The sequence below is a fragment of the Castor canadensis genome, chromosome 13, assembly GCF_047511655.1.
Source record: "Castor canadensis chromosome 13, mCasCan1.hap1v2, whole genome shotgun sequence".
In the NCBI taxonomy this organism is placed as follows: Eukaryota; Metazoa; Chordata; class Mammalia; order Rodentia; family Castoridae; genus Castor; species Castor canadensis.
Window position 1 is genome coordinate 6,018,314 of NC_133398.1, and position 20,742 is coordinate 6,039,055.

A 20,742-nucleotide genomic window follows, 5' to 3' on the forward strand; every position below is an offset into this window, starting at 1 on the left:
AGTGGAAACTTTTATTAAAGTTGGATGTACTAAAAACAGCACTGGGCAACACAACTCTAGATTCTTCTCATAGACAGCTGGTTTCCCGAAATACAGGACCACCTGGTTATTTATACTTACTTGAATAAGATAAAAACTCCAGTTTATCACCAATTCACAGGCCCACATTCAGGAGACACACAATCCATGGTCTTTCCTACCTGTACTTTAAATGGATCTCCAGTGATACGAAGAGGCTTGTCTGCCCCCGTGGGCAGTGGACCATCCTGGATCATGACCATTTTCACACCTGTCCGCTCCTGTGGAGGAACACACACCCATACAGCCCTCACTGTCATGAGTTAAAATGCAGGAAGTTACAAGAAATGGGGCTGGGTCAGGTCATATTCACAGTAAGCCCATGTCCCTACCTACCAAATGGGATGGCCTTCTGACCTGAATGGTGGAGCTGATTTCTGGGAATTCAGACATACAGACTATACTAAGCAATGTCCAAATGTGACATATAAAACAATTATTTTACTTTTTTTTCATCCCTGGAATATCTAAACATTAGTGAGATGTTTTCTTTTTGTCTTTTTCAGAGTTACTAAAGCTTGAACTTGGGGCTTTGCACTTGCTTTTAGGTGCTCTACCACTTGAGCCACGCCTCCAGACCTTTTTGCTTTTGTTATTTTTCAAAATAGGGTCTTGTGTGGTTATGCTCTGGTTGGCCTGAACCTCAAGCCTCCTATTTACACTTCCTGCATAGCTGAGATGACAGGTGTAAACAATAAAGATTCCCAGCTATTATTGGCTGAGGTTGGTGTATATGTTTGTGTGGGGGGGCATTTCTCGTGACTTTTTGCCTGGGCTGGTCTCAAACTGTGATCCTTCCAATTTCCACTTCCAGAGTAGCTAGGATTATAGGGGTGAGCCACTGAACTGGCCTGAGCTGTTCTTGTTGAATATTATACAAAGAGCAAAGTACTTTGGTTACCAATATCTGATTAAAATTTATGTCCACTGTGGGAAAAAGTGCAGCCACCACACATTTCCAGGTGAAAAGGGTTCTCAAGCAGGCTGCCCAAGGCTAACAAGTGGTGGGTGGAAACATGGAGTATGGGACACCAAATTCTAAGCTATCCGAGTCTACACTAGGTTCTGAGATGTCCTCCATAATCTCAGGCCTGGGGTATGAGTGTACACAAAGCCAGGTACATCCTTTACCTATAGCTGCAAAAGTCCCAGAGCTCTGCAACAGAAGTTTATTTACAACTAACGCGGCAGCAAAACCGAACTCCAGCAAGTGCATTTATAGCCTTTCTCTCAGTCAGTGTGGGTACTATTATGTTTATCTGGGAAAATATGCACTTGATTAACTTGCTGGGCATGTTAAAATCTAAAATGTGCTTCGGCCCATGTGTCTCAGATCTCATATGAGGGCTTCTGCAGCTAATAGCAGCTGTTGTCCACGGAACATCTCTTTAGTACCAGATTCACATAAAAATAAGAGTGCCTATTATTTCAGCTCAGTGACAAAAAACAGGTACTTCATTCTTTTACAAGGACCCTGATGGCTCGAAAAGTAAGTAAGTTTTTTTTTCCCCTTTTTTGGATTTTTGAGACAGGACCTCACTAGATGGCCCAAGCTGGCCTTGAACTCAAGATCCTCCTGCCTCAGTCTCTCCAGTGCTAGGATTCCAGGTGAGTGCCACCAAACCCGCTGTAAACAAGCATATTTAAATCACAGAACTAATGATGTGGGGAGCTAGGGCAGGGCCCCAACTCCAGACACTACTTTCACTGGCGAAGCTGTCGTTTGATGGCACTCCTAACAGTCCTGACAGAGTCTCACTGCTACGATGGCTGCTGACAGACCACAGCGCCAGGGTACACCTGCCCCAACACACAGCAGCACACTTGGAATCATTTCTGGCTACAGTACATGCTAAGCATGTGCCTGCTGAATGGAGGAAGAAGCCTCTCTGACTCGAGCAGAAGTTTGGAAAGGAGCCTCAGTACCACAGGTGCAAGGCCAGACCAATTAGGAAATTGGTCATAACCATCCTCCCCAGGGCAGATGCATGAAGGCCCACTGCAAGGCAGCTGTCTGTTCTGTGCAGCATAGGGCTCACATACCTGCAACTGCTTGATTGTTTCCCCTCCTTTGCCGATGACAAGACCCACTTTAGATGCAGGAATAAGAATCTCCTGGATTGTGCTGTTGCCATCTATGTCATTATGAAAGCCAGGTCCATTTCGACAGCGGTCCACAATCTGCCCCAGGAGCCGTTTGGCTTGTCTTTGGGAGGGAGAAGAACCACAAGAGAATCAGCATGAAATGAGTGCTTGAGGTCTGGAAGGAAGGGAAACAGTACCAGGGAAAGCATGAGGGAGTCAAGGCAGCCCTCAATCCAGTTCCAGCTCCTGCCCCACAACCTGAGAGGTCTCTGTGCCATCCATCACGCTACTGGGCTGGAATATAAAAGCAACACACACCAAAATACCATTGTTTTCACATGGAGCCTCAAGGAGTTGGCTATTGCCAGACACCATACCCTGCATGTCTGCCTTCTGCACCTGCCTGTGTCTCTACAAACATGTTCTGCCTATCAGAATGTCAGCTGCTCTGGTGGCAGAATGTACCTCCCTGTGTAGAATCTCTCTGCTCCCCAAGCCAGCAAAACCCCCTCAGAGAGTAGACATTCAGTACACACTTGTTAAACAAGGGCAGGAGAAGAGTGATGAGAAAGATGGGAAGAAAGAAAGCAAGGGTTAGTAGTCATTACTTGAACTCCAAACTCCAAATGTCTTCTCCCTGGCCAACAAAACTGCCCTATGACCTTCAACTGGCCACCAATTGCCAGTGTAGTTTCAAGAGGTGAGGAAAAGGGAGGCAGTGCCCTGCCCTGGCACAGTACCCACAGGCACCTGCTCTGTGCAGTGCAGTTGGGACCCGATCTCTACAATGTGGCAACAGTACAACCCAGCCTCGCAAAGTCCTCTGTTGAACAAATTTCCTTTTCTGCACCAGAATCTTCCTTGGTTGTGTTTTCTGCAGAATTTGTTCTTTAAATCACCACACACCATCTATTTTTTGGTTCCTCGATAAAGAAGAATTTGTTACTAAACAGGCTGCTCTACTGCTCACTAGAAAGTGTTTTCTCCCAAATTTATAATCCCATGGCTTCAATTCCTTGGACAGACACAAAGTAGGAATGGTTAGAAGAATAGGAAGAAAAGAAAGAGAAGTAGGAGACAGATGTTGTTGCCTTTTGACGTCTTCAGCCTTTGTGTGAGGAACTAGCTTCATGGCGTTTCTCAGTTACAGCAGCTTTTTAATATTTTGCTGGTGCACTAGATTAACCTGTGCTGGAAGAAAATATCGCAACTCCAGCAAAACCATCCAGCTTGCCCTATAATGCACACCTGCCAGCGATATTTATTCTGGTTCACTGCTTGCAATGTTACAGCAGAACAAGAGAATTTAAGCTCATCTAGACTCCCTGAGAAATGGAAACAATAAAACAACCCTACCTATTGAGCCGGACATAATCTCAGCACCCCTGTCCCCATGTGCAACAGTACTCATAGATTGAAAAAGGGAAGTGAACTGACTCAAGTCAGCACATCCCCCATCCCCAGAAGGTTTTTGGGTTTATGAAGCCTGCATTTGGCACAAGGCTCTCAGCACGCACGTACTAGCATAGGAAAGCAATGCCAACCTTAGGGTTGTTGCAAGGGCCCCAAAACTTAAAGACATTCTCTTGCTGGTCCATTCGGCCCTTTGACTGGAGCAAAGGGCACAAATAGTGTATTTACTTGGCTCACAAACATCAGAAGGGTAAAGGGATCAGCCCAGGCAAAAGAGCTGGTGCCAGGGTTCTCTGCTGCTTATGAAGAGATCCCCTAATCCAGACCTGCTCGGGTGAAGGAGGTGTTAACAAGAAAGAAGTTGACCAGCAACTTGGGCCGGGTGAATGTCCACTCATGAGACCCTGCTTTATGAAGATGTTAAAACAGTGGTAGGGCATTCTACAGAGTATGGGGGGGAAAAAAAAAGGCGATACCTTGTGTATTTAAGGTAACCAAAAGGCTCCCCTGGCGTGGCAACCTCCCAGATCTTTTTCCTGTTGGAGCATCTGCTATGTGGCCAGACAGCAGCACAGATCGAAAGTGTTCAGTAACAGTTTTGCCCTTCCATATCTCCCCACTTGGGGAAGGAGGAAGAAGAATGAAAGAAAAAAGTAAATAAAATAAACTTACTCAATACTTTCTGGGGTTCCGGTAAGTACACAGGGTCTCTCTGGAATCCCAGAACTCTCTATAAGAAGAATCAAGAAGATGACGTGTGTTGGTGGGCATCAGGCAGCCATGTGCCTTTGCCTCTGTGTACAGACTATCTCTCTGTAGCTGGTTCCTACACCAGTCCCACAGAAGTCCAGTCTCCCAAGAAGACAGTTTGCTTTGCTTAGGGACAGTAAATTAAGCTGGAGGCTCACCCTAAGCTCTCAAGGCAGAGACAAGCCCAGCAGGGCAGCTGGGAGGACGAGGCAGGTCTGTGAGCTCATCCTAATGCCAGCCTTAGCTTCACTTCTGACCTACCCAGGGGCTATTAATCAGTCATCTTACCATGCTTTCCTCAATTGCTCCATGTATAGAGCAGACTGGTGTAAGGAACTCAACAATAAGCTCATCAGGAGTGTCACCAGTTACTGCATGAGTCTCCCAAGAGATCAGCAATAACCATGTGGAGCTGTCCTGGGCCATTTGACAAGAGGAAAATCTTACTTTCCATCACCATACATAATGATTTAGCTTGTTCCTAAAAACTGCTTCTTAAAATCCTTCCATAAAAACTTGAAGAGAGGGCTGAGGATGTAGCTCAGTGATAGAAGTGTTTGCATAGTATGTCTGAGGCCCTGGGTTCAATCCCCAGTACCGAAAAAAAACACCAAAAAACCCCCAGAAAAACACTTGAAAGAAATAGTTGACACTACTTCAAGTGCAGTTACTGCCTTCAAGACACTGTAATGAGTATCTTTTTAAATGACAAACTTAATCTCTGGCTGAATGTCCTTCAGACCCATTCTTCCCCAATGGAAAGAGGTCAAACTCAAATGAGATGGTAAAACTATGAAAAACAGTTTTCATTTTATTTAATCTGCACTCTCCGTATGAATGGTCAAAACTGACCCTGTAGGGAAAGGTCTTGAAATATGTCTGACATGTGCTGAATCAGTCAGAACCCCGACCTGCCCTCTCAAACGGAAGGGATGTTCTTGTCCAGGAAAGCCAGCATGCAATCCACAGAAGTGACCTCAAAGCCACAAGACGCCTGTAGCCCCACTATGCCTGGCATAACATTCTGGTGCAGAAAACCAGGCCCTAGACAGAGAGGGTTTGGAAGGGGCCGTGCGTGGCTACACAGATACAAAGTTCTTGCCCTACCGCCAGACAAAGCCTCCTTTCTGGTTGGCTTTCGCTCTAGTGCTCACATAGGAGTCCAACTCCAGAAGCACAAGGAAGATAGCAATCACATATACTTACCCAAGCACCCAAACTTCCGAGCAACAAGTAAAGGTACTGAATATGGAAAATTTTGCAAAATATTTGCATCTTGATTTCTATCGAACTGAGATCTGTGAAAAAAGATGCCCTTACCTGAAGCAATCTGAATTTTGCAACCAGACTCTGCTTGAATCCGTGAGATCTGCTCACCTCCCCTGCCAATAACTGCAACAAAATGAACAGGGTCAGACTGTGTTTTCCATTCCACATTCAACCATGCATGAATGACTTAATGAATTCAACATACATTTACACCTGGCTAGCTGCTCTCTACAAATCAAGTTGGCCTTTGTGAGCCCATCTCGACTCTCACACAGGAGCAGAAACAACAAGTGAAACACAGCAGACAGAGACAGAGCATTTAGCCAGGGAGGGATAGAGTAGGAATGAGAGTGAGGGTGGCCTGAAGAGAGGTCTGCAGCACTCCACATTGTACACATCACACGAGAAGCATTCTATTACGCTCACATGAGAGATTAAAATGAAAAAAACAGACAGGAATTAGGGAAAAAGAGGATAATGCAGATACTTACTAAATCCAACCATTTTATCTGGCACTTTGAATTCTTCTGTTATTACTGCCCTAAAAACAAAGAACATTTTGGAAAAAAAATATAGACTACAGAATTCTCCAATTATTTTAGATACCCAAATTTTCCATATTGGCAATGTTGCAAGATAAAAGCTTAAAATAAACATACCAATCTGGCCAACAAATCGTAAGTATTGGCAGGGTGTCATTAAATGGACCCTTTTGTCAACTACTCCTTAAAAAGACCTACACTTCTTATCTCATGTCAGAGGTTTCCTTACACCAGGTCCTCTACTACCTGTCTTTTCTTCATATAGCTGCTCTCAGTTGCTTAATATATCCCTTGTTATCTATCCCAGGACACTGCAAAGATCCTATTCTTGGGGTTTAGGGAGATGTCTACACATTTATCATGGTGTCTTCTCTAGATGAAGAGATACTTAACTTTTCTTCAATGCCCCTAGTTTCTCAATCATTTCATTATTTTCTGGACCCCTGCAATTTATCTGTCTTCTAAGGTGAGATGCCCCAAATGGACAGTATTCAACAGAAGTCTAATCAGTGTTGACCAAGACAGAATAATCACCTCACTTACTCTGCAAGGTACTTCTGTTAAATGCCATCCCATCCATTATGTGTCACTCTTTCTCTTTTTTTTTCTCTTCAAACTACCACACTGGCTCTTTCAACAAACCCTTGAATTTGCCATACCGTGCGTGTATTGTGGACAATATCCAATTTGCCCAACACTCCAGAAAGCAATTAAATCTAAACATTTACCTTAGGAGAAAGCTAAATGCAAGTAGTTTAAAAAAAAAAAAAAAAAAAAGCAAGCATTTTTAAACATCTCTCACACAGCTGGATTTTTACCCATCACAGAAAGGATTTGAATCAAGTGTATGTTTTTAGGGAAAATGAAGCACTTAGAAGAAATGCAATGGCATAAATAGTGCTTGCCACCATATCACTGTGATGGGAGCAAACAGTTTTCTCCTTGTGGTGTTTACAACCTCAGGCTTCTTACAAGGGGACTTCCTTCCTTCTTTCCTCCCTCCCTCCCTCTCTCCTTTCTCTCTCTCTCTGGATAGATACATTTACCCTAGAATCAGGCAATTCCTGGCTTCCTAATCAGTAATGCTGTGATGCCAACACCCACCCTCTTGGACTAACAAACGGCATCAGACACAAGGTTCTGCCAAGATGTGCTTCTGCTCTGCTGTCAGGGATGACAGCACTCCTGTACATGTGGGAGCCAGATTGCTGCTCCTACCATGTATAGCACAAGCTGTCTACTCTCATAGTATTACTAGGGAATTGACTAGAGGGCCTTCAACACTACTGCAATGTGAAGTGTCACAGAGCTTGGCAGCTCCTTGACCCTGAGAAACAATGTTGGCAGTGGAAAGTAACATCCTCAGTAATTATGGCTTAATAGTATAAAGCTTAATAGGGAAGTTAAGAGTTTGAAGCTAACAACCTTACTTAAGTTATTATAATTCATTAATGAATTTAAAAAAAAAGCAAACTACAAGAAAATCAGGATAAATCTTTTGGTAATGGCTGCCTTGTGATTTCTAGAAACTCCCAAACATTCATGTAAAAGAGAGAGAGCAGGACTGTGTCACTGGTAGTGAATACCATATTATAGTAACAAATTCCCTATGGAAGAGGACTATGCCATAGCTTCTGTGTGCCGTTTCCCTCTTTAGAATGACCACAAATATCCTACTTCTAGACTGGCCTTTTTAAAGCAGAGAGGGCTTTATATCTCTCTAACTCAACACTTGATAGAAAGCTGTGAAAGGATACAGAGGCAGAAAACCAACTGGGCACTTAGCCAAGATTCTCTGGCAAGTCCCTATCATCAAGGTGAGGGACTCTGGCTAGAGCCTCCCCAGCCCATGCTCTGGTTGTCCCCATACTTCCTGAGCACTGACCGCACTCTCCATGAGTCCAATACTTTGCATCACACTCTTCTTGAGTGAAGAGCAAGGGAAGACCACAAAACCAGGCAGGACAATTTCATATTCTCTCCTTTCAAATTAAACATACGCTGGAAGAAAGGGTAATTCCCACATTCTGAAAGTCTTTGGAACAACAGGGACTGATTTTTAGTGACTTGTATCAGTTCATCCCACAGCTTACACTGTCTCAAAAAGGGCTGGCAGAAACCGAGAGTCTTAAGGAAATCTAGCCCATGGCTTCCACACTCCCAACCTCTGACTTGCTAACACTCTAGTACAGATGGTAGATCAATAAACAATTAGAAATGATCAATAAATAATAAAACATAACCCACTGCTTACCTTTGATGTACCAAGGCCCCTAACTGGTTACCTACTGTGGCAAAGAGAAAGAGAAAAGAAAAATCAAAGCATTAGCACGGATAAACTAACTTTATCCTTATACGAGTTCTTACCATTGGGTGGGAGGGGGGTGGGAAGGAAGGCAGAAAGAAAGCAAACAGTAATTTAGGCTCAGTGGCTGAAATGAATGTGGTATATGATATGAAACAGGAGGGGATGTCTTGATCAACACAGTCTCTAACCCAGTGTCCAGCTGAACGCAGGATAAGAAATTGATCTGTGTGTCCACATGCTGAGAGGCCTGGGAGAAAATCCTGCTTGCGTAAATCCTCTAACTTCCTACCTCCCTCCTGTTCTGGATCCAAAGTCAATGTAAAGGCAGATATGGTCCTTCCCGCTTTTAAAAACAAATGAGAAGATTTAGCCTCCTGGAAGCATTGTTAAGGAGGCTCCATGGCAGCTGCAGTTACTAAGGACATGCACATATGTTCCTGGTTGCTGCAGAGGAGACAGCCCCATCCCCCACCCAAGCATGAGCAGCTCAGGGAGAGAGAGGACCAGGCCTTTCCTCCTTAGGCCCTTCCCCGGCCCACTACAGCATCCGATTGCAGTGGATGCTCAGAGCACATGGTGGCTCTCAAGTCCATTTCAGAGGCAGCAGTGCCAAACAGCCTCTTATTTGGAAAACTAACTCTCTAATCACATTCCCACAAAACCGCTTTTGCTACACTTTCTGTTCCAGTTTCTCCTCTTTCAGCTATTGATGAGTGTCTCCTTCACCAGCCAGCAGCAGAAATGATTCTATGGTGTTTCTTTTGGAAAATGCAGCTCAGGAAATATAGTCAGCAGACAATGAAAAAGTATAAACCCAAACATATTACAAAGAACTGAATGAACCTTCCTAGATGCTAAAAAGAGCATCTGAAAATGTCTCTGAGGAAACTTATTACAAAGATAGACAAGAGATAACTGTGAAAGGATCAATTACATCAACTTCAGGACAAAGAGTGAAAAGGTCTGACACCTGAAATTCAGAACTCCAACTGTTCTTCTTCCTGTTCAAGCATAACCCTGCCATTCTGTCTGGACAGTAGCTGGTCAAAGAGACAAAGGCAAAGAAACTAGACCATGACATTTTGAAAGAAGAGAAATCACCGAGAAACAATGCTAGCAAAAAGTAAAAGAAGCTACTGAGTTTACTGAAGCTGTTGATCCAGAAGAAATATGGTACTTCTTGTGGATCAATAGCAAGATAACAGTTTGCAGCCAAAATATTGACACTATATACTGTTAATCTGTTTATCTCAGGGATAAGAGAATTGACTCTTGAAACTTACATTCAGTTTGAAGGTAACACATGCTCTTGCTTGAGAGAGGCAGTGCTCATGGTTCCCTTTCACATGAAAACTGAGCAATCCCCAGCTGAGGAAAGGAATCCTCATCAGCGACTCAGTCCTAGAATGATGTGAAAGAGGCCTGTCCACCACAGAGGACAGGGGAGGAAAGAAACAACAAAGGAGAATGCCAAGGGCAGAGTGCTTGGGGGTTTGCTTAGCTGTTCCTATTCAACAGTGAAGTTCAACTGTGGCACATACCACTAATCCCTACGCTTGGGAACTGCCTAAAGAAAAAAAAAAAAAAGAAAAAAGTCCAGTTTCCCAGATTACTACCAGAATTTCTTACCTAGTGGATGAAGAATACTCTGAAGACAGAGAAACTAAATGTCTTGAAAACGAAGATGGCACAGGAGAGGTGCCTAGTCCCATGGGGCAACATGGCTACACAGTGGCTACTGGTCTAGTGGGTTAAGATATCAAAAGGCTAATGATCTCCAAATATGTCTGTCTTAGACAGAAAAGCCACAGAAAGAACAAAGGGCAAAGATGCCATAAAGAACTTCACAAGACTTACAGAAATGCTACAAGGGGTTCTGTCTAACATCATTCAAAATTTTGTACTCAGCATAAAAATGGGAATTCATTTTTGTTAGCAAAGTACCTGTCATAGGTGGCACACACGTGGCATCATTTCTTATAGTCAACTGCTTCCCTGTCAGGTAGAAATGGTCCTAAAAACTAACAATAAAATTATACACATCTCCATCTCACAATGCACGGACTCCTGAGGACTATACCATCCAAGAGTAAAGTCAAACTTGACACTAAGGAGGGCACTGGTGGCTCATGCCTGTAATCCTAGCTACTCCAGGCAGAGAGCAGGATTGTGGTTCAAAGCCAGCCTGGGCAAATAGTTCTGGAGACCCTATTTCAAAAATATCCAACATAAAACAAGGCTGGTTGAGTGTCTCAAGTGGCAAAACACCTGCCTAGCAAGCATGTAGGCCCTGAGTTCAAACAATAGTACTAACAAAAAACAAAACAACCACTTGACCCCAGAGTCAGCACTCTTTTGAGTTGGCAGCTTAGGAGGGAGTAGTATCCTCAACCTCCTCCACGTAAATGCTGAATCGCAGAATTTAAAAGTTTCTTTCCCTTAGGAACAGTGCCCATTTGGTGCCTAAAGATGAAAATCAGGAGTGAGATGAAGGGGTGCTGGGCACTCATACAGCAAACTGGTATGTCCAGCTCCAGGTCTCCTCGGTCTTCCTGATGAGGAAGGTTGCAACAGGGAGGCAGGTGGGAACACCTATCAAGTTCAATTTAACTGTAACTACAGTCATTTTACTGTAAAAAAGGAAAAACGATGAATAAAATCAGTCCTATTTCCCATTAATGGAGCATGCTGGTGGACAATGCTTCCTCTTGCTTCCCAAGTCTCCCTTAGTTCAATTCGAGCACCCCTGCACACCTGGGAATGGTCCTCATTTACTTTGTACATGACATAACAGGAAGGAGGAGGGGAAATGAACGTCTCACAGAAAAGAGGCATCCAACGATGTAAGAAATTCTTCCACAAGAGTAATACTCTGACAATTTCAATAATGATCTTTAAAAAGAATAGTACCATGGCCAGACATATTTTTCATGTTAGCGGGGTGGGGGGTGGGGAAGGATTTCATTTTTCCCTCAAAAGAACAAAGGATCACTGAGCAACAAACCCAACTTTAATAAATAGGCCTCAATTTTAACAGTCACCAGCTCCGCGTCCCCCACCCCCAACACCACCAAAAAAGAAAACCTCAAGAAACAAAGTGCCAATTACTCCACAAGACAGCTCAGGCAACACAGACTGGCATCACACAGGATAGTAGACGGAGTGACTCGTCAAGAAGGAAAATGGCAGCAGTTTTGGACATCAGCAGAAACAAACAAATCAAAGCTACTCCCTGCACACTTTGAAAACAATACTTCGCTACCCTCCCCTGGATCCCCATCTAGTCTCACTGTGACCAATGCTCTCCCAGACCCTAGCTAAGGTCAGTGATGCCCAGGTGGCTGGGGGACACAAAGACTTCCTGTGCCCTGCCCATCAACTCTTGCCCTGGGCCACAGAGCACTTATTGCCTTGCTGAGCTCAGCTCTAGGTTCATGGGCAAGTAATCTATTATTGGTTTTGCCAGCTATTTGTTTTATTTTTGTTCTTTTGGCAGTACTGGGGTTTGAACTCAGGGCTTTCCACCAGTGAAACAGGTGCTCTACCACTTGAGCTACACTTCCAGCTCACCCCACCCCCCTTTTTTTCCCCTGGTACTGGGGTTGAACTTGGGGCCTTCAGATTGCTAGGCAGGAGCTCTATCATTTGAGCTACTCTGCTAGTCAGAGTTTGAACTCAGAGATTTGTGTTTGCAAAGCAGGTGCTCTACTGCTTGAGTCAAACCTCTAGTCCATTTTACTCTGGTTATTTTGGAGATGGCCTCTCACAAACTATTTGCCTGAGCTGGCCTCAAACAGTGATCCTCCCAATCTCAGCCTGTTTTCCTGTTTTTAAGTGAGAGTAAACTCAATTTTATCTCAATAATGCAGCTCTTTCTCGCAGTGTTCGTGGCTTGTAAGCAAAAAGACCATCACCAACAGCTGCAAGAAGTGCCTTGCCTGCATAACCATACTTTGGCCTTAGACTGCCATCCTAGGAGAGAAGGCATTATCAGCGCTCCTTCCACAGAAGAGCAACAGGCACCTTCACACTTACACTATGACTGGGCCATCAGTGCCTGTGCCCATGAGAGCTCCGCGCCCATCTCTGCACTTTATCTAGGGGCTTTCAAAACTATCTTGGTTTTTTTTTTTTTTTTTTTTTTGTGGTATAGGACACTGAACCCAGGATTTCATGTATGCTAGGTGAGGATTCATACACACTCAGTCTACAAATATTATTCTCCAACTTCCTAGTTTGGACCCAGCATGTGCTAAGACTATCCTGAGGATAGAACAATAAACAAGGAATCTTTGCCCTCAAGAAGCCGAGATCAGAGGGAAAGCACAAAGCTGTGTGATGGGGGATGAGGATGAATCAGGACCTGTACCCCTCCCCCAGTATAGCTGCATAGAAAGGCCTGACAGGAGAGGCAATGGAGTGACACTAACATGAACAGTAATTGCATGATACTGCACTCACAAAATTAAGCCTTCTTCTCCTCTGAGCCAGCGGTCATGGAATCAGAATGGTGGTCACTGTAGCTTCATTAAAAAGTGAAGCACACCACACACAGAGAATATTTTCTTCTATTTCACTACACATGGATTTTCAGGTGTGTACCAACTGGTTCTTATGAAAATGATTACTTAATTCACACTGTGTGTGGCATTTTAAATAAGAAAATACCTTAATACTACAATCTGCACAGATAATCTCATGATGGAGGTCATTATAAGTTCTATCTATGGGTGAGGAAACAGAGACTCAAAAGACGTTACGCAGCCTGCCGAGAATCACAGCCAGCAACTCATAGCATTGGGACTTGCTATCTCTTAGGCTTTGGCACCCACATTTTCAAGTACTGCACCATTATAGCATCTGACATTGAGACACTTCTGTCACTGATTAGGTGTGTGGCTATGGTCAAACCACTTCCTCAGACACCAGTTTAATCTTCAAGTTCCATTCTATCTAGAACTTTTCTTATTCTTTCTAGGGTCCTGTTGTCACCTCCTGCACTGGATCTCTAACCCCTGGCAACCACTAATCTACTGTCTCCAAAAATGTTATCTAAGAGGGATTTGATAGTATGCACTCTGTTAGGACTGGCTTTTTGTGTTCAGCATAGTTCCCTTGAGATCCATCCACACTGCTGCCATGTACCAGTAATATGTTCTTTCTTACTAATAAGTACTACTCTATGATACTGGATGGACCACAGTTTGTTTTAATCCTTCACTTACTGAAGACCCTCTTGGCTGTTTAAGTTTGGGGCAATTAGGCAAAAAGCTGCTGTGAGGATGATAAGTTTTTGTGTGAAACATTTAAGTTTTCCTTTCTTGGAAATAAACACCCAGGAGTACAACCATGGGCATTCAGTTTTTTTAAGACTGCAAGACTATTTCCTAAAGAGGCAGTACCATCAAGCAAGTCTTTCTTTTTTTTAATCCCAAATGTGTTCATTGGGAGAGTTTCCCACTCATCTTGATTCAGGGTGCTTTTAGTGCTGTAAGCCTTGCTTTTCCTCTTGTCGGACGGCAGAAGGCAGTGGAGGAACCAACACACAAAATGGCTGTTTGCACATGGCTAAAAACGGTGGTGACAGCATCTGAGGCACTTCACATCCATGAAGTACGAATTGGGGCTCTGCACCAGGCAACTCTTCCTGCGTTTCCTCTTCTCCTTGTCTGGTGAGGAATGAAGGAGATCTTTTGCAAGAGGCATGTTCTCGTAAAGAGGCTGTCATCACAGGAAGGGCTTTAAAGCAACCTGAGTGATTTGGTTGCCCCGCCAGGGTAGAGAATCACCAGTTAAATAGTCCCAAAAAACTGAAAACCCAAGAATCCTCTTCTAACTTGATACTCCCACTGCAGACTTTGCTTTGAACCCACTTCTGTGGAAGACAACTATCTTTTGACCTTGTTGGAGAAGGCAATTGTTAACTAACCAGTCAGCTCATACTTTGCTAGGGAAAAAAAAAAAAAATCTCACTTCTTTCTACCATCTCACACATACAGATATACCCATTTGGCTATTGCCTTACTTCTGAGTTACACTCCTCAAATGCATAGATAGAGGGAGGGAGAAAGGAACAAGGGTAGGGGAAGGGCAGGGCACGGGGCCTCTGCCACTGAGTTGTTATCTGGATAAACCCAGTCTCTATCCTATTCTGGGTTCATTGAGTACTGCACACTAAGGAAGGGTAATGTGAGAAGCCACACCCTTCCCAGAAGACATGATCCTCAGAGGCCCATTTTATGGAAAGGGATATTCAGAAATTGATGAGCTAGAAGATGCCTCCAGGCCTGTTGATACCGACCTAATCACCGGAGGTCTTCCTTACCATCTTGAAGGCAACAGCTAACAACATCCCCAACTTACAACATGTACCAAAAAAGCAGACCCCCACCATTCCAACTCTTGTGAAAGGGTCCTTAGCTTTGGCCTTTCATCCCTGCAGCACCCGTAACTGTCCTTCACTAAGGGAATGCACTGGTGTCTTTGAGACTCAGTCTTCTCTCCTTCCAAAGGGAGGCTGGTGGTTCAGCATCAGCCAGCCTGGCCTTCACCCTAACAGCCTGGCTCCTTTTATCCCTCATTTCTCCTCAAAGTCTGGGATTTAAGAATTCTTTTCCTCTTCATTCCCTGTTTTCTTTCACTTTTCCCACAGCTAAAAGTGCTGAAAAAAAAACTTTGGAAAGGGTCTTGAAAGTATTCTCTTCAAATCTTTCTGTAAATTATTTATAAAATAATCAAGAATACCTTCTTGCCAGGTGCCAGTGGCTCATGCCTGTAATCCTCGTTACTTAGAAGGCAAAGATCAAGAGGATCGAGGTTTGAAGCCAGCCCAGGCAAATGGTTCATGAGACTGTATCTCGAAAAAACCCTTCACAAAAAAAAGACTGGTGGAGTGGCTCAAGGTATGGCTCTGAGTTCAAACTCCAGTTCTTCACCCAACAAAATGTTATCAAGTACGAGACAGTGTGGAAGCCAGGCATGGTGGGATATACTTGTAATCCCAGCACTTGGGAGAATGAGGAGAAGGATCATGAGTTTGAGGCCAGCCTGGGCTACACAGCAAGACCTTATCTCAAAAACCAAGGGATTGTAGCTCAGGGGAAGAGTGCTTTCCTAACATGTGCAAAGCCCTGGGGTTCATCCCCAGCATCCCCAGAGGGAAAAAAGATGAGAGTGTGGTACTATATAAAAAGGAACCACATGCTAGGTGCCAGTGTCTCACACTTGTGTAATACTAGCTACTCAGGAGGCAGAGATTAGGAGGATCGCGGTTCAAAGACAGCCCAGGCAAATAGTTCATGAGACCCCATCTCCAAAATAACCACGGCAAAATGGACTGGAGGTGTGGCTCAAGCAGAAGGGCACCAACTTTGCATGCAAGAAGTCGAGTTCAAACCCCAGTCCCCATAAAAAAAGGGGAGGGAGAGGGAACCACAAAAGCATCAAAGATGAGTCTTTGGTAGAAAAGGCAGGCCTATTTCAAAGGTACCCACAAAGCCTTTTTCCTCAGTGGTAAGAAGGGTACTCTGTTCACCCAAAGTTCTGGTTCAGAATCCTATATTCAGAGGCAGGGGAAAAAGTATGGTTTGCTTGGTTCAACTAAAGCAGCTCCAAGAGGCATGACCCCTGAAGCTCTTCCAGGGCAGAAAACCAGAGAGGCTTCATGTCTTGACCTCTAGGAACACAGAGATAAAGAAGTTTCTCTATCATCTAGCTCTGGATTAAACAGAAGGGAACTCACTTAAGTTCTTCCCACAGCCAGGACAGTTAAGACAGTGGAACCCGAGACAGGGAGACTAGTTAAGGAACTGGGGGGTGGAGGAGGGCTGTATACATTTCCCTAACTGAAAGATAAGGGAGGGTTAACCACTTGATAAAGCTGATTCTCCACTGGGGGGTGAGGGGGATGGACTGGAAACTACACCTGAGGGCAGCTGACTGTTTTTGTAAATAGCGTGCTACTGGAACACAGCCCTGCTCATTTGTTTACCCACAGTCTGTGGCTGCTTCTGAGCTCCAAGGGTACAGCTGAGTAGGTGAGACACATGGCCTGAAAGCCTAAAATATTTATGTCCCAGACTTTAAGAAAAAGCTTGCTAATCCCTGATCCAATTAAATTTATGCTTGTAAACAACAGCTAATACCATCTTCTTAAATTTGGAGCTCACTTTTCATAAAACGTTAAAATTGTCAATCGGATGATAGGACAGAGAGAGGTTAAGCAGAAGAGTTACTTCTTTAGCCTCCTAAGGTTCACAGAGAATGCAGACAGTCTGATCACAGCACATAAAGTTCAGGAGGACAGGTGCATGAAGGGCCCTGACACCTGCAGAATAAAGGAAGGGAAGAAGCAGTATATCCTAAGAAGGGGATAAATGAACCACTTTAGAAGTTCAGAGCAGAATGTGATTTTTTTCTTCACTGATGAGGTGAGTGTGTGAGAAAGGAAAAAGACCAGCAGAGAAGAAGGAAGGAAGGACAAGTGGGAGGCAGAAAAGATGAAGAGGCAAGGAAGCATGGGAGCCACGCTCTGGGGAAAGTCAAAAGAGAAGATGAGGACCAGTTTTAGAAGAAGTTACATCAATTTTGCAGCCTAAAGCCAAGTAGGAGACAGTCAGAAAAAGAGCTTGGTGGGGGTGACTAGTTTCAGGAAGAGCAAAGAGAAGACAGATGCATATGCTACAGAGAGCACAGAACAGGGGAATGGACTAGAAGGGCAGGGAGGCAACAGCCCAGATTAGGAAGTTCGGACATCCCTGGTTGCTGGAAGTGGCCATGAGACTTAGGTAGAGCACTTAGGTGGTCCCTGTAAGCTAAACTGTGATCCTTGCTAGAACCAAATAAGCTCTAGAACCAGCAATTTCACAGACAGCTCCAAACTGCCACTCATTGGACTGCAACTAGCCTGGATCCCTTTCTGCACCAGGACCAAACTGACCCCTTTGCTGCTCTGCCTATGTACTTTTAATTCTCCAACTCACATGCTTTGTGTGCAGATCTCACTGTCCAGGATAAACGTGTATTAGGGCTCTTTCTGGTTCCATTAAGAATTGAAACCCCAGTACCACCAAAAAATATTTTCTTTTTTCTTTTATTTTTTTTTTTGGTGATACTGAGGATTGAATTCAGGGCCTCACCCTTGGTGAGCAGGCGTTCTACCACTTGAGCCACTCCACCAGCCCTTTTTTTGTGTGGGTTTTTTCAAAATAGGGTCTCTTGAACTATTTTCCCAGGCTGGCTTCAAACAGTGGTCTTCCTGATCTCTACCTCTTGATTAGCTAGGATTATAGGCGTGAACCACCAGCACCTGGCTAGAATTGAGATCTTTTTAAGTAGACCTCAACAATACCTCCAGAAGGTGTTAGGGGACTGAACTTCAACCTTCTAGAGATTAAATAACCCTGCTTCACAGCAAAGTTAGAAAGTTCATATTGCTAAAGAAGCAACTGTCAAAAAATAAAACAAGCCAAAACAAACAAGAACGGTAAAGCCTTTGGCAGTCTTTTCTGCTAAGAAAAAAGTGCTGGATACTGTTCTCTTATTCTACCTCTACATTTTTCTAAACTTTCATCATGGACAGCAAGACTGTGAGCCTGAGAAAGTTACTGAGTAAACATGAACATCACTTCCCCAACAGGATCCATTAATTCATACACTTATTCTCAAGAGAACAGAACTGGTCCACTGACCTTATTCCCAGTACTAGTGATACTAGACAAACGAGAAGATGAGGCAAAGGCCAGCCCAGAATGCCCAGAGTTCTTGTTGATCTTAACAGCAAACCAAAATCGTACACGTGGAGACCAACATGAAGAAAAACAATTTGCAAAACACTGTTATTTAACAGTGCACAAGGCAAAGAAGATTAGTCTTATCAAACTGTGATGCAGAATATAAAAAGCCTAAGAGAAATGTCTTGTTCTTCAAATACAGTTTGTTGTGTCATAAAACAAGGTGTCCAGAGATGCTGGGAGACCTGGCAGGATACAGAAGGGTTCTCTCTTGGTACATTCCCACTAAAAAGGCTTAACATATAGAGGATGGAAAAGAGAAACCATTCATTTTCTGTTTATGACCTATTCTCCAAAAGGCAGACATACACAAAAAATTATGTATCTCAAAAGGACAAAATCAAGAGGTGAAAATATATGCTATAATAATGGACTGATGTTTTAAGTGAGATTCTGATCTTCCTGGGTAGTTCTAGCCCAGACACCTATATCTGCCTGCTACCTAGTTCTCTTTCTCTATAAATTCAGAGCCTTTTAATAATCTTTTCTGCTAGGCAAGATTATTTTTCTTTTTGGTAGTATTGGGGTTTGGACTCAAGGTCTCATGCTTGCTAGGTAGGTACTCTACTACTTAAATAAACCATTCCACCAGCCCTTTCTACTGATATTCTTGAAATAGGTATCCAAAGGACTTCTTGGGAAAAAAAATGTGTGCACAATGTCAGAGGGTTTAATTTGAGAGTATTTAGGGGTTCCTTACACAAAGGACACAGTGACCATCTGTGTATTGCATGTCCAAGTTTTAACACTTTCAACTCCACACAGTAAGAGAAAACAAAGCTGAACTGTTATGAAAGTCTGATGAGTTGTGAAATGTATTGATCTTGATTTCTGGAAACACTGGTCCAGAGACACCATCCATTAAGAAGATCTGTACTCAGAGCCAGACAGCTCAGTTTTATTTTTACATTGATGTCCCACAGGAGGAATCAAAGCCTGAAAGCTCTGAAAAGGTAGAAAGATTACTTTACATTACAGTGCTTCACTAAGGCAAAAATGCAGAGTGTACTAAGTCATGTTTGGTCTCAGAAATCACTAACACTAGTCAAATACAAAAAGATCACAGGGAACCATTTTGGAGCAGCAGTTTAAAGTACAGTTCCAATGGCCCTGGTGTGAATTTTCTGTGTGTGTGAGATCATAAACAGTTTTTAAACAGACAAGATTTTTTTCACACTCAACCAGGACCCTCCCTTAAATTCTTCATCTGTAAGCCCAAACAAGAATTCCTAAAGAGTTCCCACATCTACAAACAGTGGTCATCTCTTCTTTTAGAATTCTCAAAGAGACTAGAGAAATCAGTCATGCCAAATTATACTATTATATACCTTGATTCTTTTTTCAATTAATAATATACCACAGAAATAAGTGCCCTATACAAATGGGTACATATGCAGATTGACAAAGAACAGCAAAGAAAACACTGTCCCAAGTGACCACATGCAAATTCGTGTGAAACTTGGTGTATCTCACCATCCCTCGAATAGTAAAGCACTGCAGTGGACAATGATAAACCAAGTCTGAACTCTGCAGAAACACCTTTGACAGATTCTGTGCAAAAGTGCTGCTAGGCACTTCTAAGTGATCTCAAATTCCTTTTGAGATAAAAAGGGACTAAAAATAAACCAACAAAGCAATGAACGAAAGAAAAATGGATGCTTCTAGAGAAGACCCTGTCACACATCAAAGTAGATAGGGGCTATTAGGGAGGAGGATGGAGATCAGGGATGAGAGAGAAGAATGGGGGGGGGGGTTGCAGCGTGAATGTGATGATGATTGAAGTATGTAATACAAGTATATGAAAATGTACACTTGCAATCTCAGTACTCAGGAGTTGGAGACAGGAGAATCAAGAGTTTGAGGTCAATCTGAGCTATACAGTAAGTGAGAGAGTCTGCCTCAAAAAAGGTCAAGGGCAAAGGATATAGCTCAGTGGTAGAGCTCTTTCCCAGCATGCACAAAACCCTAGGTTTGATCTCCAGCACAGCAAAAGAGAGAAAAAAAAAAAAGAAAAAAAATGTAACAATGAACAATTAGTATATGCTGATAAAAAAAAAAAACTTGGAAGCAGAAGTGGTGGTACAAACCTGTCATCTCAGCACTCAGGAAGGTAAGGTGGGAGGATCTCAAGTTCAAGGCTAGTCTGGGCTACATAGCAAGACCCTATCTCAAAAAAAACAAAGAAAGGTGGGGGAGGGAGGAAGGAGGAGAAAAAAAAAAGGAAGAGATGAGCCCTTCTCACAAGGGGTTGGTGAAGACCCAGCAGGGAATGTGGAAAGGTCACCATCCCTCTTCCTGTTCTTGGCGGTCAAGATGCAGCCACAGCTTCCTAAAGCCACTGACCAAATCTTATCTTTTCCTTGGAGATAAGTGGGAACTTCAATTCCCACCATGCACTGGAAAAGCTGAAAACTAAATCAAACAATTCTCAAATGGGTCAAATTATTTCCAAGTGGATGCTCGGGGCCAAATCTTTACCTTGGAACCCAGCTGAAAAAGATTCCTG

The 20,742-nt window shown here is 43.4% G+C and overlaps 1 protein-coding gene across 3 annotated transcripts in view; it reads right to left on the minus strand.

Moving 5' to 3' along the window:
* Nucleotides 1–20,742, minus strand: part of Fubp3 (far upstream element binding protein 3) — a 52,195-nt gene that overhangs the window by 17,445 nt on the left and 14,008 nt on the right. For 2 of the 3 annotated variants that reach the window (XM_074052991.1, XM_074052989.1), the window contains exons 3-8: nucleotides 8,392–8,425; nucleotides 6,087–6,136; nucleotides 5,647–5,718; nucleotides 4,249–4,306; nucleotides 2,122–2,284; nucleotides 201–299 (exon numbers count right to left, since the gene is read on the minus strand). In XM_074052991.1, the coding sequence (XP_073909092.1) occupies nucleotides 201–299; nucleotides 2,122–2,284; nucleotides 4,249–4,306; nucleotides 5,647–5,718; nucleotides 6,087–6,136; nucleotides 8,392–8,425 (476 nt within the window). The remainder of the gene's footprint in view (nucleotides 1–200; nucleotides 300–2,121; nucleotides 2,285–4,248; nucleotides 4,307–5,646; nucleotides 5,719–6,086; nucleotides 6,137–8,391; nucleotides 8,426–20,742) is intronic. The other variant, XM_074052990.1, reaches the window with a different exon arrangement.